The sequence below is a fragment of the Athene cunicularia genome, assembly GCF_003259725.1.
Source record: "Athene cunicularia isolate RWA chromosome 14 unlocalized genomic scaffold, athCun1 chr14_part1, whole genome shotgun sequence".
Taxonomy (NCBI): Eukaryota; Metazoa; Chordata; class Aves; order Strigiformes; family Strigidae; genus Athene; species Athene cunicularia.
Window position 1 is genome coordinate 6,690,384 of NW_020799118.1, and position 18,560 is coordinate 6,708,943.

The following is an 18,560-nucleotide window of genomic DNA, read 5'->3' on the forward strand; positions in this document are numbered from 1 at the left end:
GCCGGGGGGGGTTCGGCGCGGGCGGGAGGAAGGCAGGAACCAGCCGAAGGGGTGTGCGAGGGGAACAAAAGCCTTGGCAGGCCTTGGCAGGTGGTGCTTGGCTCTGAATTTTGACTCGGGTGGGATATGTAGGCTCTTTTACGGAAACTAGGCTCTAAGGTGGTTGTTTTTTTGGTGGAAGTATTGGCGTCTGTTCATAGAGGGATGTATCGAGGAGGAGGCTTATGGGAGTGGGACACAAAATCTCTCAGACCCTTGAATATAAAGGCTGGTCTAGCTTTAATGTCAGCTTAATTATTATTTTTTTTTAATTTGGCTGCATTTTTTTTTTCCCCGTCAATAGGATCTATATGATAATCACGGGAGACCTTGAAGGTTAAGTCTTTGACGGAAATTGTTGGCTATCTGTAGCATGTGTAGTTTTGTAAATCTTATCTCAATGCTTGCTTTCTTCTCAGTGCACCTGTGATCATCTTTTTTTGACTCATATATGTAGATTTTATTTTTATATGGGAAATGAAGCCAGCTTTGCAGCTTTTGTTAATGATAGAAAAAAGAGAAACTTAGCTCAGTTTTCTAATGTATAATTTGTTTCCTGGAATACAGTGATATAGAATTAGTTGTGGTGTTTTCTCTTCATGGTCTTGGAAATACGTGGGAGAGTAACATTATTATTCTTTGCAGCTCTGTTAACATGAAGATGGAGGACTATGAAATATTCTGTAAGAAACATCTTTCCAGAATCCAAGAAGAGGCAATAAAAAGAGAAACCTCTTTCACTGTTCAGCACAAAACTATCTCCCTCATTCAATTCCATGGAGTTCCTGTGCTTTCCCCTCTGGTAAGACTTTTTTTTCTTTCTTTCCTTTTCTTTCCTGGTGTGCTAACTGCTATTGGCACTAGCTTTGATGTCCACATGTGATGATTCTACTGAAGGTACAGCTTTGTGTGAAGCATCATCTGGCCTGCTGCTTAGTGTACTCTAAGCATTCCTAGCCTTAATTTTACAAAGTAAAGGGGTAAAATGTACTTTTTTTCCACATAGACTACATTAGATTTAATTTCCTGAAATGTTATCTTCACAAGGGGAGTAAAATTATTTGTGGTATTAAATAGGTTAACGTTATTGCTGGTCTTAACCATGTAAAATCATATTGACATTCCAAATATTCAACATGCAAGTTTAAGTGTCAGAAAAGAAGTCCAAGCAGGCAATACTGAGATCGTTAAAAAGCTTTTAAGTGAATTTTGCATGCATTTGCAGCTTCCTCTCATGTATTTCACAGGCTCATCAGTTATGTTAAGTCATTCTATGTTTAATGCAAACAGAGCCAAGCAGAAGACTGTTGGTAGTTTATGCAATAATGCAGCTGACTTCCTTGTTTCAGTGATGGGAATTATGAATGGAGACACTCTCTAAGAACAATGTCCAAGAATCATGATACAAATATACGTTGGAGACTAAATTGTATATTCTAATATTTTTCATTTACAAATGGGTGGATATTTTAAGGTTTTGTGGAAGAAATGCATAATTTGACGAGACTAATTTTGTAGAACTCTGTGAAACTCATTTTTGTAGATGTGGGTTTGTAGATCTAGTTTTCACTTTTATCCAAACTGCATATTCTTAAGTAGTAACTCGGAAGGTTTTCAGGTTCTGATTGCTGAAAGGATCCAGAAGACTGCTTGCATACATTTCTGTCTTGTTGTGAAATTCATCTCTGTTTCAAGAGGGCAAGTGCAAACTAGTCCTTCATAGAGCTTAATAGTTTGAGTATGGGTAGGAAGATGGGTCACGGAGGGCTGCCCAGGATGCCCAAACCTCCCGTCTCCATAGAGGACTTGGAAAGACCTGTCTTGTGGTCTGAGTCCTGTGTCATTTGGAGTCCGTACTGTAACATGTAATGTTCATGCAAATTTTTTATAAATGATCTTTTAAATTCATGTTCATTTGCATGTGTGCCAAGAAGGCATTTTGTGCAAGATCTTCCATTAAAAAAGTATAACTGGTTAAAAAGAAGCTGGTGTTTAAAGTGTGCACAAAGTCTCAACTTAGGTGATTGTTATTCTTCTGTTGTTTTGTTCATTTGTTTTTCTTCTAATTTATTTCTGTAATTCTGTATTGAAATGTGCATTTAGTGATATAAACCATGTTTCTTACACTCTGTTTTGCAGCTTAGCCTTGAAAAGAAAAAGGAAATACAGCAATATAAACAGAAAGCGCTGGACCTAGAGACCTGGAAACAGAACTCCCGGAAAAGAGTTTTGTTGAATTGTGTACAGGAGATTCTAGAAAATGTTCAGGTAGTGTTAGTCCAAAGCCTCCTTACAGCATTACAGAAAACTTCTGCTTATAGACATTTTAAGAAAGTGCTGAGGTTTAATTGTTCACCAATATAAACATGAAATTAATAGCAGTTAGCTCTCTAGAACCAGTGTTGGCTGGTATTTCATGCTACATGACTTGATAATTGGTAATTTAGTGATAATATCTATGTTCATTGTAATGCACAGGACTTGCTTTTCCTGGCTTATTTTGGTATATGCAAAAGACAGACCACACCAGATGACTGACTGTTGCTTTTGTAACTGTGTTTTGAAACAACTGGATTATAAAAACAAATGAACACAATGCCTGGTTTTAGAGCTTGCTTTATTTGCGAACTTATAGTTTAATCAGAAAATAATCTATATTCGACCTTACAATTACAGAATTAAAATCACCTTCACAATAACTTGTAATTCTGTGTGTGCTTTATAATTTTACTGCAATTATTTTGTTTTCTTTGCTGCTTCAATGAGGAATTTAGTAGAGATTTAAATTGAAAAGAGTATTAAATACAATCAAGTGGTATTATTTGTCTTTAAAACAGTTGTAATACAGTGTTTAAATTAACCTGTTGCTTAAACAAGTACAGTTAGTATTGAATTTGTTGAGTTACTAAGGTGGCAGACAAAACCTATTAGTTTGCATTGTTTACTGGAGTGTAGATGGCAACAGTTGTCTAGCTTGGAATTTGAAGAGCAGACCAGGAACATATATTCAATGCAAAAATGTTAGCCTTTTTTTTTTCCCCAAAAAAAGTGTCCCCTTGGTAACCGAGTTGCAACACATAGGATAACCTATAAGATAATTTTACTGTGAAAATCCTTTTAAACAGATGCTGGCTGGAAGAAGCATTTAATTCTCACTTAAATAAAGTTGGTTTTCCAAGTACTGAACAAATGAAAACTTGTATTTAATTGTCTTTGGATTAGTAAAGAAATAAACAAATAATTTTATAGTTCCACTATTTTTATTAAGAGTTTCGTTGATTTGTTCTTAGTTGTCTATAGATCACTATATTTCATGCTGAAATTTTTCAATTAAATTTCTTATTTAATGTAAACATTTTCATATTTTAAGAGGAATCTTGCAGGATAATTTGGAGCCATAAAATTATTTGAATATATCTAGATTACCTTATGAAGAAAAGGCTTTTCATTCAGATACTAAGTATGTGAAAATGCTGAGTGTACCATTATTCAAACTTATATTTTAATTTCAATAATCTCTCATTCCTAAGAGCTCTGTATTGTAAGTAATTTGTAGGAAATTGGTAACAGTTGAACTGAAAATTTTTACTGGTTTTAAGGTACTAGCATTCTTTTTAATTCAGGTGAAGCTTGGAGGAATCTGGAAATCTGAGGAGATTTCACTGAAAATACATGACTTTTTACAATTTTTATTTGCAGATCAGGAAAGGAGCTAGTGTGAGTGATGTGAACGCATGGGAGACTGAGAATACTTGTTCTGAATCCGATTCAAAAGCTTCAACTGACTTCACAGCTCTGTCGGATGTCAATTTGGCATGTTCTCCTGAAAGGCATGGTCCCACGGAGCTTGAAAAGACACCAGAAGTTAATCCAGCAGATACTACTGGGCAGGTGACATCAAATGTGACTGAAGTAGTTAAAGCAGCAGAAGAAAATGTTCTTTCAAAGCAAAGTGAGGGTCACTTCTCAAAAGATGTACCTTGTCCAAGGGCTACGTCTCCTGACAACGTGCATCATAGGCTTGTGTCACAGGCTTTGCAAAAGCAGGAGGGACTAGGAGGGCCACTGTCAGATGAGGAAGTCCAAGACCCGTATGTAATGAGTCTTCAGAACCTGATGAAGAAATCTAGGGAGTATATAGAGAAGGAGCAAACCAAACGTAGCTCAAAAAGTAATTCAAAGAGAAGTATGAGTGAAAGTCATTCAGATAAAGAGAATGATGGCGTTAAAACAACTGACTCTGTGAAAGAAAGAGTAAAGTTTACAGGCAGAAGTTGCACCGCTCTGATGCTTGATAAGCCCAGTCTTAATAAATCAAACACCCTTCTCCAAGGTGCTTCTACTCACACCAATAACACAAGTGTGTCAACTTTATCCAGTTTTTCTAAAGTGGACATACCTATGAGAGTTGGAACACCCCCACTGGTGGATTCGGATTCGGATGAAGAATTTAAAAAGACTTCTATGTTTGATCGTGACAGTAGCATTGTCAGGAGCCTCACAGGCTCTTACGCCAAATTGCCAAGCCCAGAGCCGAGCATGAGCCCTAAAATGCACCGAAGGCGCCCAAGACCTTTATCAATGGGCCACATCGTTATAAATAACCCTGTGAATGCTTACGAGTTAAGTCCTAAAGGCAAGGGTAGAGCGATGGATTTAATCATGCAAGATATTGCTGATAAAAATAACGTTTCTGAATCAGTGCCAAAGTTCATGGTGGACTTCACTATGGTTTGTCCTAGCAGAGTTCCTGGTGTCAACAGGAATTCTTCAGGCCCTTGTGATGGTTTGGGGGTTGGCAAACCGAATCGCCATTCCTTTGGGCACTTCGAAAGCAAAGGAACGTTGTCGGCTACAGTGGAAGGACAGGTAGTGATGGACAGCAGAGGGCCGTATAAAGTAGAGACTAGTACTAATATTGTAGCTCCAAAATTGAATGAGCCTTTTGCCATCAGTCAGTCTACGGTATCACAGAAGCTCCTAGCTGTGAATGAAACAAAACCATCAAGTTTGCTAGAAAATACTAAATGTAATTCTCCAGTAGAACTCAATAAGTCTTACGATGTAGAAAATCCATCCCCACTCCTAATGCAGACGAAGAATGTGCGACAGCAGATGGACACTCCAAGTGTTTCCCCAGCAAAAGAGCAGCTTCTAGAAAATAGTTTTGAAAAGGTAAAACGTAGACTTGATTTAGACACTGACAACTGCCAAAAAGAAAACGGTCCCTGTGCTCTAACAGCTGGAATGGAAGAACAAGAGAAGCAGTGGTTGCAAGAACAGAAATATCCTGTGGGATCCATTTACATTACCAAGAATACAGCGCCTGACAGTATGGCAAAAGGTAAAAGATTTCCTGTAGTAGAAAACTTACTTCTCAGTTTATAAATCTTTTAGAAAAGAACCCAATGATCATTAGTCATTGTTGTTTCTAAGTATGTACATATATCAAAAGCCTGAAATTTTATTGAGTGTAAATTATCTTTTTTCAGTAACCTCATTCCTCTAATTTTTAATTAATGACAAATTCTAAAATTCAGGTTGCTACTTGAGCTGTTTTTAACTGCTACAGAATGGAGAAATTGTGGTCTTAGGAGTCTCTTGGAGTCAGAAGTCTTAGTTATTTGTAACAAATACTTGATTAAACAGTTTATGTGGAAACATCACCTAAACCATGTATCAGTTTTGTGAGTTATGTATTTATGCTCAAAGATATCATTTGACAGCACAAATATTAATTTCCCATTTGAATGTAGAAATTGGAACTTAGTTTTACTAAGAAAATTGTGTCTAATTCCATGAGGTCTCAATAAGACTACTAAAAGAAAAGATAGTCTGTAAATTAAAAGAAAATACCTTTTAATGGGTTGCAAATCACTATATAGGTATTTTCTTTGAATTCCAGGCTGTGTTACATCTTTATGTGCCTCTACCAAATCAAGTTGAAGTGGCATAAATAATTTTAATTCACTCAAGCAAGTGTGGATATACTACTCTTAGAGCTAGATTTTTTTGTGTCCTTCCGTATTTTAATGTAGGCTCAGTTGGTGTTACTGCTGTTCCATTCACGTGCTTATCCCACAGATACGAACATGCAAATATTTTGAAGGACAGTAGTAACTGATGAGGTTCTTCGTGATACATAGTGGAAACCTGATATCAAAGATATGTAGCATCTTTTTACTGGTGATGCAAATTACTCCTGTTAAAAGCATGTATGTTTGTGGCAAAGATCATACAGAAATTATTTAATACTTGATTCTTTGTAATGTATCTTCTCAGAAGATATTTTAAAAACTAAAATGTTGGCCTTTGAAGAAATGAGGAAGAGACTTGAAGAGCAGCATGCACAGCAACTGTCGATTCTGATAGCTGAACAAGAGAGAGAACAGGAGAAATTACAGAAGGTAAGGTAGAACAGGAAAAATTCTAAGCAAAGGGCATGTGTGTTGTATTGCAGTTTGTCAGGAAGTAGTTGGTTTTAAAATGTATATTCTGTTGCTTTGCAGAATTAGAAAAATAAATCTCATAGTTGATTCTTTCTTTTGTAGGAACTGGAAGAGCAGGAGAGAAAGTTGAAAGGAAAGAAGGTTGCTACAACTGAAATAGAAATTTCCAAAGTGAATATTAACAGTAGGATGGAGTTGGAGTGGAGGAAAAAAAGTGAAAGTGGCTTGCTGGAAAGTGTGCAGTCTCAGCTGGAGACGGTCCAGAACACAAACTCTACCAGCATCGGTAAAACTGAGAGGGTAGAACATAGATTAAATGATGTGATATGTTTTGCTCTCCAGTGTTTGACCGGACCAGCTGCCCCACTGTATTGATAAATGAAGTGTTCCTGCCCCAAGGCACTTGCTGGTCAGGATATGCAGACAGCTGCTGCCTTCAGCTGTTGACAGCATATGTACAACAAAGCCTGTGTTGCATCTTTGTCTAGCTGGCATTCAGCACAGTTTCAGTCACCCTTGTACTGTTCCATGTATTGCATTTGTTATATAATTGTTATAGGGTATATTCGAGGAAAACAAGCTAAGAATAACCTCATCTGATGAAGGATGAGGATGTGGGTTTGCATCGTGTCACAGAAGGTTCATCCTCATGCCAGGTAGCGGCACAGCAGTGGGCCAGGAGTTCTCCTTTGTGTAGGAGGATTAAAGAGGCTCTGCCAAGGGCTCTTGACTGCAAGGACATACAGCTGTAGCTGATGGAACACCTCTCCCCTGTTCCAGAACATTATGAAACGTTTTGGTTTGACTTCTGTTTAGCAAATTTTGCTATGAAATGAATCAGAAATATGCAGATTGCTTCTTGCCTATAAGTGACCTTGTAAACAAAGCTGCTACCTCTGAACTGAGTGTATATGCACACAGAGTCATTACTTTAGGGACAAAAGTGTGTGGTGAACTTCACATTCTGCTTTGCATGCAGGTTTTGCTCATACTGCAACACCTAATACCTTTGCTTCAACAAGTGAAACTTCATTCTTTCTCTGGGGACCGTCAGGAACTGGAGTTATAAAAACCTCAGTATCTAGGCCAAGTAACAGGATCAAAACTAGGTGGACTCAGGTAAGGAAAAAAAAGATTTATTTATAGCTTATAAAGCTTTCTGGTTTCTTTAAGACACTGGTAACTTTGTAATAGCTGTGCAGCAATAAATCTCACAGCGAAGTTTAGTATCCCTTCTTATAATGACTTCAGTTACATGAGGGAACTATATAGGAAATTTTTCTCATTGCACATATGCGCTAAATAATCACATAACAACATATTGCTTCTGCTAAGTTAATATTATGGTGGATACTTCTGGCCTGGACAAAACCTTTAACAACAGCTGTTTCTTACTTGAAAACTTATGTCACATGATTGATGTTATTTGAGAAATAATTCATAATTCTTGCTTTTTTTAATCAAATGTTTAGAAAATGCTTCTTTTCTTTTAAGGTTTTCAGTCCAGAGATACAAATGAAGTTTGATAAGATCACTGCGGTGGCAAAGGGGTTTCTCACTCGTAGACTCCTGCAGACAGAAAAACTGAAACATCTTAAGCAAACTGTAAAAGTACGATCAACATTTTTATATTATGCAGCTTCTCTTCCTATTTGTTTTTATTCCTACCTTCAATTGACAGATGAAATCATGCATTTTTTGCTTTCAGAAGAGTTTGGGAATGTCTGTCATGTGAGCATGTTTGTGTGTTGCATTGCTCAGTGTCATAAGGTCCAAGTCAACCAAGAATAGATGTCCTATGCATACAGTTTGTAACGATTGCTTTGTTATGAAGGATTGTGCTCAGTGCTTAATCTTATTTTCCTGTCTTCCCCAGGATACTATGGAATTCATAAAAAATTTTCAGTCTGAAGCCCCATTAAAAAGAGGAAGTGTTTCAGCACAAGATGCATCTCTTCATGAAAGAGTAATGGCTCAGGTAACCCATTTCAAACCTTTTTTTTTTTTTTTTTGTCTTTCTTAGATATTCTGCTTTTGAAGTATAAATACCTAAAACCTTCACAGTGACTTTGTTTTAAAGTAAAAAAATTAAACTATGGCCATGAAGAGAAGATTACATTTTTGTGCTGACACATTAAGAGAGATTTCAAAATTATCTTTTCAAGTGTTTAGTTTAGATTGGAAGTAAGAAGAGCTTGATGATCAAAACCATGGGAATGCTAATTTGACTGAATATTTTATTAAAATTTTATTATTCTTTCCAGCTGCGAGCTGCTCTGTATGACATCCATGACATCTTTTTTGCAATGGAGGCATCAGAAAGAATGAATATTCTGCGTCATGATCGTGAAGTTCGTAAAGAGAAGATGCTCAGGCAAATGGTGTGTTATATTTAAGAGAATGTAAACTGTTTTAAGACTTTAAGTACTGAATCATTTTGCTTTTAAGAGATTCCTTTTCACCCAGTAAAAAGTTTTAAAAATCTAAATTGTTTAATTATTCTTCTGTATGTAGCTTCAAATTAAAAAAAAAAAAGAGGTCAGTACAGTAGGAGATTATTATGTTGAAACTTTTAATGTGTAGATGCATAAAAATTAGAATGAAAAACATGGTGAAAGTAATAAAAAGTCCTTAACAAAAATTTGTTTTGGTACACAACCCTTTTATATCTGATAGTATAAGGAAGAGCCTTTAATTTAAAAAAAAGAAAAAAAACCTTGAATTTAGTCTCAATGTGAACTTAGTACTGAAAACACTGTTGGTTTTGTTGTTTGGGTTGTATTTAAATTTTATTTCCTTAAGTAGGGGCAGGTCAGACAGGGTTAAGCTCAGTAATAGCAGTAACTAGTGTTATTCTTGTTTCTTTTGCCTTTTTAGGATAAAGTTAAGAGCCCAAGGGAGAGAGTGACACTTTCAACAGCTACACAGAAGTCTCTGGACAGGAAAAAGTACATGAAGTATGTGCAGTTCTCCCTTTGTGTGGTGATGGTGGGCGGGGTGCAAGAGGATGAGTAGGAGGCATTGGAAATAATGAAAAGAAGTTTTTGGGGTATCAGCTTCTTTGCTGACTAATATATCTCCTAGGAAAAATGAATAAAAAAACTGTCTTCAGGTGTGTGGTGTCTTACTAATAGTAGCTCACTCTTACTTTTAAGAGATGTCTTGTTTGTATGAGAGAAAAATGTTTGTTCTTAAGTAGTACATTTATGCTGTATTCCAGCAGTGAGCGCTTAGTTTATGGTTGATTTTGTAAATTGTAAAAAGTGCTCCCAGTTATTTTCTCAGTCTTTCTAAAGTGCCTACCAATAGAGAGATACTTGGTAGAGTATCTCTGGAAGTTTTTTGGGGGGATGGTAGTGGGCATTATCCTGCAACACAGTGGACTGAACAGTTGTGTTACACTTGCTTATGACTAAAAAGCGATAATCTGTAGTACTGCTGGCAGTATTACGTGTAGACTTGTAGATCCTGTTGTAGGTTTTCTCTTACTGTTTCTGTTGAAGACATAGATGATGATTTTATCATTTAAATATGTTTCAATACTTTTGTTTCTCCAGGGCTTCAGAAATGGGAATGCCAAGTAAAAAAATAATTATAAAACAGAAAACTCCTGAAAGCCGGTGAGTGAAGATTAATTGTATTAGGATGCTTTTAAGTAACTGTCTTATAATGATAGGTTCTTTTATCTGCATTGCTCATTTGCCCTTAGTCAGCTCAATTCCTGCCACTGTTATGACGGACAGGAATGAAATCTGATTTAGCACTCTCTGAGAAAGGGGTTTATTAGCTCATTAGAAGTTAGAAAAGGCTTATTTTCGTCAGAGTCAGTTCTGAAATTTTATCTTCAGAAATTACTTATTTATGGCCTTAAATCTGTATGCTCAGGTTCAAGGTTTTTCTCTGAGATAGACTATTGCTATTTCAGGATTCAGTTTGACATTACTTTTCTTAATACCCTTTACTTTGCAGTGTAATCATTGATATGCTTATCTTTAGAAACCTGTCAGAAAAGAAGTGGCTTTCACTTGTGAGGAAAAGTTCTTGCTTCTAGATTTTGTGATAGTTTAGATAACAGAAATTTCAGTGTTCGGTACTTGCTGTTCAGGAAGACAGCAGCCCTACTCATAAGAGGCCTGTCTGCACCATTTTCTAGTATAAAAAGTCAGACACCTGGCATCCCTTAAAAAGAGTTTTTATCTCATGCTCACCCAAAAGCTTTGAGGACATGCTGTCTACTAATGTAGTTCAATCTTCAATGACTACTTTAAGTGATTCAATCCTTTTTTTTCCTGTATGTTCTTATCAATGACTAGGAACAGAAGGCTCTATTGAGGGAGTTTTATCTGAGTGCTTTTTTGTTTCTTTGTTTTAAATAGCAGAAGTAGTAATCCTGTTCTGGAATTTTAATTCCTGCCGATTTTGCCTGTTTGTCATCTGCATTACAGAACCTGTTAGCTTTTCTGAAATTTGTTCTGTGAAACGTGATGCATAATTCCATATTCCTTATGAGATTTTTTTTTTTTTTTTAAAGTGGGAAAAAGCACTTTTTTCACTAGAAGTTTGTGTTTTAACAGCGTTCTTCAACCGAATCAAGGACAGAATGCCCCGGTTCATAGACTGCTTTACAGACAAGGGTAAGGGCACAGCTTGATTATAGTCTAAAGATGAAAGTAAATGCAAAGTGCAAGAGCACAGTGATTTTTGAATAATACTTACACATAATGGTGCAACTATTGTTCAAAGTAAAAATAATTACTTTTCACAGTAATTTGAGTGTAATGAAGCTTTGTTTTACCTTATACTGCAAGAAAATATTTAGTGTTCTCATCCTCTTGTGTATTGTCTCCATTTACACTGTGTTCCAACATTTCTATTTGTAACATTCATTCCATGAAGCTTTGCTTCCACTTAATGAAATATCTATATTTTTATTTGTAGACTGTAATGCCACAGTGTCTGAACTGAATCAATTTTTTGAATAGAGTTTTAAAAATCTGTTCATGGGGAGATGTTCTCCTATTTAATGTATCTACGTAAGCCATAATAATATCAATAGGAATTATACTCAGGAGGAGGCTCTGTGGGAAACTGTAAAAATGTTTTCATGCCAGAGTTTGTTAGTGTCTTTATATTTTTGGATACAGCCTTTCAACTTTGTTGCAAGTGACTTATTAACTTTTTTATATTTAATTAGAACCCCTAAGACCTCAATGAAGGGGGTTGAGCAAAATAGAAAGAAGGCCTCAGAGAGCAGAGTGTCTAACAAGGCTGTTTCAGGTGTGTAGAAAATTGGTGCTTGGATCTTATAGCAAATAAGTTACTAGCATCTAGAAAAAGGAAATGGGCGATATATTGTTTTCCTTTTCTTGTGCACCTGCTTTGCTATGTCTTTAACCTATCTCTTTAAACAAACATGCGCTGGTAACTTAACCATCCACTTTCAAATTCTGTAAACGTAGTATGTAGAATGCACTGCACAGCTCATTTGCTTTCACTCACTGGATGCCCAGTCATAAAAAACCTTGCCAGATATATTTACTGTAACTGCTGAGAAGCTAATAGTAGTCAAAATAGACTTGGGTTAGCATCTTAATGTCATTTGATTCTTAGTTCTGTACACACATGTAACTTGTCTTCAACACAAAGCCTATTGAAAGGACAGGAAGGACAGTGTCAGACTTATCAGTGGGTGTTCAGTCATCATACAGTCCTAAAATTATATATATTACTGTAGCATTTTACAGAAAGTTTGAGTCTTAATAATCCAATATTAAAAGTGGCATATTCCTATACTTATATATACAGATTACTGACTGGTTATGTTTTATTAGGTTTGATAGTAATGCCAAATCTCTCAGTTTTCAGCCTGTTCAGGCATGAAGAGAATAAAACACTAAAACATCTTACACAATTTCTATTTTTTAAATCAGATATTAAATTTAAGTGACAGACCTTAATTTATTTTCTTATATAAATTTAAATGGTTTATATGTTTTAAAACTGTTTAAAATCTTAATTGCACTTTGTTCTCAAAGGGGAGTTCCACAAGTATAAAAATTGGGGAATTTTGGACTCAGTAAACCAAATCTGTAATGTAGTAGGATTTCAACTGTTTTCCATAGTGATCTGAATTATCTTTATGTATTAAGTATCAAACCTTTCCTATAAAGAAAACTCTCATTTATTACACCCCTGGAGCAATGCTGGCAGGGAGTATCTGCAAGCTTTAGTGCAGAGTGTGCAATGTTTAAATGTGGTGTTTGGTCTTTTCATAGTACTTTGTGAAGCCAAGAGAAGTGGCCATAGAAGGACATATAGTAAAGTTATTTAACATTTCAGACTGGAGAGGGAAAAAAAAAGGGAAAAAAAAAGCAAACTATGAGTTTACAACCAAAGTTTTTCATTTATTGTTCTGTTGCCAATTCTTGTGGCAGTGCTGTCACGACCAAAGTGGAGCAAGGCAGTTGTTCAGTTGCACTCAGTGACACTACAGAAAAAGTAGTAAAAGTAGTAAATAATCTCTCTGAAATATAAAGAAGAAAACAAAGTAAACAATGTAATCATAGCAACCAGAAGTAGCCATTAAGGCAAGTTTTCATCTGCAAGTTTGCAGAAATGTGCCTGGTATTAGTAAATGAGAGTACTGAAGAACAGGGACAACAAAGCTATCAAGACCTCTGTGAGTTACGGTATTACAGAGGTTATAAGAGAGTAGTAGTGTTTATTACTGATTGGAGATTTGGATGCCATCCCCAGTCTCCTGTAATTCATGCTCAGCTCATAATGATCCACAGTGTTTGTTACATCTGCGTTTGGCATCAGACATCCAATTAACATGTTCTTTCTCACTCTTCTGTGTTAACAGTGTGTGCGGCTCTGCTAAGTCCCTGAATTTATCTTAGTCATAATTATCAAAGTTGTGGCAGTTAATACTTGGCGATGAAAACATCCTTTGGGATACATCCCTAAATTTCTCTTTGCCTTTCCTTATTGCTATTTGTTGAATATCTGGAAAGCTATTTAATGCCTTCTATAGTAGCCTTCTCGGAATTTAAAGCAGATGTGTCTATAACCAATTGTATACTGCCTAGTTTTGGTTGCATGACATAACCTCATTTGGTGTTTGGGCATCATGTCTTTTCCCATGAGGTAATATCAATACTTCCGTATGCTCCTTTATAAATAGGTGAGACTACTTGTACTAAATGAATAGAAATGTGTTCTGAAATTATTAGATGGGGAGCATTTGGCATGAAAGAAATAATCTGCATAATTTTGTGATAATGAAAAAAGCTTAAGATTAATACATTTAAATAAAACATGGTTTGCTTTATATATGGATAAAATGTGAATAGCTTGGTCTAGTCAACAGAGAGAGATGTATTTATAGCTGCAACTATACCAGTCTGATGTACTCCTAACCCATAATATTTTTATTTAATGTCTTCATTCTTCCCTGACTCCCAAATAAATTGTGCTTATTAAAGAGCAAAGGGGAAGGAGGAGGAGTAGAACAGAGCTATTATAAATACATTCAAATTAGACATGAGACAAATCCTTAGAAGAAAACAATAACTTACTCATCCAACTTTTTTTTTTTTCCATTCTTCTGATTGTTGTTTTAAATTATATCTGCAAAGTGCGTTGTAGCTTTAGTACCTCTCCAATTGATTGTTGTTTTTTTCTGGCAAGAAGGCATTTTGTTTAGGAATCAACTGGAGATCCTAAATTTAGTCTTTGCTGTTTTGTACTTCTTCAATCAAAATTTCTACACTAAAGAGAAAAGCACAAACTAATAAATGTGTAAGGAGTCTTATTTGTTTGTCTGGGGTTTTAAAAATTATTTTATATAGGACCAAGATGCTTAGTCAATGGCCTACAAGCTGTGCCAGGCAGAGCATTCAGTATGGTCTGATTGTGTTTGAAATAAGGTGATTGAGATCAGGCTGCTGCTACAGCTAAACCTATTCATTTCCTTTGTTTCTGCCCAGTCTGAGTAAGTGTTGTGGAAAAGAAATCTGGGGCATGAGGCATACAGAGTATTTGGGTGGCAGCAGCACTCGGCCAAGCGTGGTCCTTCCCGCGTGCCTGTGCAGGCTGAGCAGGGAGCAGGCTGCCCGTGTGAGATGGTGTGTGGAGGGTGCTGCTGTTCAGGCCAGCACTCAACATGTCAGACGTGCTGTAAGTGAACAGCAAGCAGGTCAGGTGTATGTCATGGGAGAGAGGCCTCACGTAATTGCTTCCCTTGCCACTGGAAAAGATTGGTTGATGATTGTATTCAGAAGGACTGTAACTGTTTTTAATAAAATCTGGCTTCTTCAGTTCCTTAGTCTAGATTGCTGGGGTTTTTTACACTTCCCTATACTGTCCTATTCTGTGAAAGTTTTATATAACTTGGAGTGCACTTGGGGAGAGTTAAGAGGTAGTGTTAAGTCACTAATAAAGCCTCATGCTTGTCAGCCTGGTTGTTTGTCCTACGAGATCACAGGTGAGCTGAAGAGTACAGCACTGGAGTGTTGGGCCAGCGAGAATGCCTTTTTGTGTAGTGGGAAACAGTGTTCAGATGTGAGGGATCCTGCTGTGGTAAGGTCTCTGGGCATTCCCAAAGCTGCTTTGCACTGTGCTGAATGTAGCCCTTGGACACCTGTAAGTAACCACTGCAACTCTGACACGGAGTAACTGAAGAGCCTGAAAAGGACTGGCACTTTGTCACATTCATTTAATTGCCTGGTAATTATTTATCTTCCATGGCTGTCTTCCATTTCCACTGCTCTGCACCATGTGGTAAATGTTTGCTCACATTGCTGGACACTCTTGATAACTGCCTGAACCTAATGAATGCTAAGTTGTGCTACTTTTAGCAGCCTGCAGTGCTAAAGCCTTATTACTGGAAGATACTTGTGCTACCCTTGGTAGAATATGGCTGCCTAAATATATATATATATATATGTACTATATTTGTTCCATGTGGAGAGATGCTGTTATTTATTATTATTTTCATAATTGAGCAGCTTTCTTTTTATAAGGGTTCTGCCTGATGATCTTATTCATGCCACACTTTTAATTCTGGTTGTGTATATGGACATACAGAAACCTACAGCTGTCTCTTGGTTTATTAATGTGGCAGCTAGGGAAAAGGAAAGAGTTATCTTAAATATTCGACTTGTGTTTTTTTGATTGATTGTTTGAAAGTAGTACATGGGGTAGTTAAACTTATCAGTCATTTAATCTTTGTCCTGGTGATGTGACAACTTTGAAAAATTTGGGAATTGTAGATGTTTTGAAGTAGCAGAAAAGAACATTAAATAGTTACTGAGGAAGTAAATACTATAAAATATTGCTACTTTCAAACCTATAGGTAGTTTTGTAAGACATTTTTTGAGTAACGTTATGAAAACTAATTTTGAAAGTAGCCAGTGAATATATAATACTGCTTGAAAAAAAAAATGGTCCTAAACTTTTCTGGCTATTTTTTGTTGGATAATCCTGTTATAAAAACCAGTACTGATTGTAAAATGGTAATGTTTTTACTTCATTTTTAGGAGCATCTGCAGGAAGAACCCAAAGAAAGAAGCCAAATGTTGTGACAATTTAAGACGACAACACTCACTGGGATAAAATGGCTGTTTTCTAATGATGGCATTCTTAGCACTAGTTCAAATATTGTATCTCCTATATCTATATTTAGAAATGATAAACATACTTTGTCATTTCCAGACAATGACACATTAATACAGTCATACTGAAGTAATAAAGGGCTATGAAGCTCTAATACTTGTGTAAAAATCGCATGTTGAATGTTGTTATATATTCATACTACTGTGTACATGATTCATAATCTTGTTTGTTTAAAGATCACCATAGGGCAACAGTAAGTTACTTTGTAATTTTTTCACACTCTAATTCTTGTCGGACATATGCTTTTTCCATTACTGAAAAGTGCATTTTCTGTGTATGACTGTGTGACAGTTAGGATGTGACAGACTGACACCATAAATAAGTCATGTGATACATTTTTAGCTTCATACCTTAAAGTTAAAGCAGTTAAGAAAGAAAAAAAAATTAGAATTAGTTCAAACAAAACAGGTCTTACATCAGTGAACTTGTCAGCAGCCTTTTTGGATGTACTTTCTCTATGAATGAGATTACCTCAACTTAAAATTAATGGCCTAAATGTTTTGCATTTCTGCTGAGTTGGACAGACATGGATCCAGATTAACTGCTGGGTGCACAAAGATACTTTCAATGACTATACCGAAACTTCTCATTTATACCTAGGATTTTTTTTTTCTTGCTGCTTACTGCATTTTTTTTTTTAAATGGAAACTACTTTTGGCCAAGATGAAGAGAAATGTATGTTCTACAAAAATTTCAGAAGGCAAGGTTTTAATTGTTTTACCCTTTCAGACTTACAAATGCTTGCCCGTAATAATAGTTCAGATATCTGATATATGTTTTGTTGATGACAGTCACAGTCTTTCTAAACAGTTTCTCTTCTACTGTGACCTAACAGGCCCTTGTACTGAAATGTTGAATTTGGGAGGGAGGGGCAAAAATCTCTACCAAATCCCAACAAACACACGCTTATCTTGATGAAAATCTAACATTAAAAGATCATGCTTATATTTTGCCTTGGTCTTCATCCTGATGAAGTCCTTATCCTTCAACTTGAGGGGAGCAGAAGTCTGTAACTTCTGTCTTTTAATGAACACGATGTTAAGATTCAAAGTCCTAACAGAGAAAAGCTTGACTAAGTCTTTGCGGGGCTTACTGTTTTGGTCTGTAACAGTAGTAGTAGAGAACTCACTACCAGAATGTGAAAGAGAGAATATTTTGTTGCTTTCCCAGTATTGATGCAATGCAACACCCTGACTTTGGAGGCTTTGGAATGTGTTGACCTGCATATAAAAGAAAAAAGACTGAGCGGAAATTTCATTGTGTTAAATAATCAGCACGAAAGAGGAACATTAATGGTGGGATGAGGAGAGTTCATGGGTGCTGATGAGGAGGGAATTGGCTTGCTTGCAGCCCTGGTTGTGGATTTTGTCTACCACCTAGTGTGTCCTCTTTAGCTAGTGATATGGTTCAAAACAAATGTTTTTATACCATGCAGTAACTTACCCAGATTGTATATTGGAAAATGTCAAAAATGCTGCCTAAACACTTTGAAGAATGACGCTGCTGAGTGGCTCTTTACAGTGGTGTTTATTTGAAAGCTTGTGGTGGGACTCTCCTAATGGTATAAATTTAGGTGTTGACACCCGTGGAGGACCTGCCTCCTTCATACAAATGCTATGGTTCTTTAAAATTTAAGATGTAATACAGAAAATGCCTGAGGCAAGCTTCCCACTCACCCAGTAGGCATCAAAGCTGTTTTGGTTCCCAACTTTTTGAGGAGTGGAAAGCATCTTGAGAGGGGAAAAATTTACCATGACGAGTAACCTGTGTCAGAGGTGACAAAATGTTCTGTTGATGTATCAATGCTAAAGATTGATGTTTTTAAAGGATGTTTTATGTGCTGCATTTATTAATAGCATAGGCACTGTGTTGATATAAAAGTAGATTAACCGTTAGTAAAAATGCTTACCTTCTGTTTAGGTTTCACTTCTAAACCTTTTACATTAAGCATGCTTCTACTATGTGTAATAAAACATTGTAGCACAAGCTTTTTTTAACTTTCACGAGGCCTTTGACAAGTGCCAGAATTTGGTTTTGTACTTGATGTTTTGTATTTATACAGATTTAATTTTATCTTTTTATTTTGTGTGGAATTGTAATATCATAAAAGTGTTATTTATTTTTGTACTTTTATTTCATGTTCACCAGTCTTGCTTTTTACTTAAAGCGTACTGCACGATAAACTTAAAATCTTTAAAATGAACTGCATTTCTTTTCTTTTTCCGAGTTGAAAAATCACTCGATGTACAATTAGGAAAAGGGAAACCCTGTGGTGCCAGGCACTTCACCTCCCACCGCACGGCACTTCGTACTCGTCCATGGAAAGTCGTGGCTGTGGCGTTACGCCCGTGGAGTATTTTACACAACACTCCAAAAAAAAAAAAAGAAAAAAGG

The 18,560-nt window shown here is 36.3% G+C and overlaps 1 protein-coding gene across 2 annotated transcripts; it reads left to right on the forward strand.

Annotated features, from left to right (window-relative positions):
• The first annotated feature begins 347 nt into the window (after positions 1-347).
• Positions 348-17,314, forward strand: CCP110 (centriolar coiled-coil protein 110). 2 transcript variants are annotated; one of them, XM_026858987.1, is made up of 14 exons: positions 348-841; positions 2,179-2,307; positions 3,739-5,383; positions 6,322-6,446; positions 6,591-6,774; positions 7,468-7,607; positions 7,983-8,099; positions 8,365-8,466; positions 8,753-8,869; positions 9,366-9,445; positions 10,046-10,108; positions 11,063-11,122; positions 11,683-11,765; positions 16,031-17,314. In XM_026858987.1, the coding sequence occupies exons 1-14, from the start codon at positions 695-697 to the stop codon at positions 16,081-16,083; spliced, it is 3,045 nt and encodes a 1,014-aa protein (XP_026714788.1). In that variant the 5' UTR covers positions 348-694; the 3' UTR covers positions 16,084-17,314. The 2 variants fall into 2 exon arrangements, with proteins under 2 accessions (XP_026714788.1, XP_026714789.1); XM_026858988.1 differs by lacking the exon at positions 11,683-11,765.
• Positions 17,315-18,560: the final 1,246 nt, after the last annotated feature.

Excerpts from the sequence above, each read along its gene's own strand:
- CCP110 (XM_026858987.1), top strand. The coding sequence starts at position 695 with ATGAAGATGGAGGACTATGAAATATTCTGTAAGAAACATCTTTCCAGA. Across the intron at positions 9,446-10,045 it reads GACAGGAAAAAGTACATGAA|GGCTTCAGAAATGGGAATGC; the intron begins GTATGTGCAGTT and ends TTGTTTCTCCAG. Across the intron at positions 11,123-11,682 it reads AGACTGCTTTACAGACAAGG|AACCCCTAAGACCTCAATGA; the intron begins GTAAGGGCACAG and ends ATATTTAATTAG.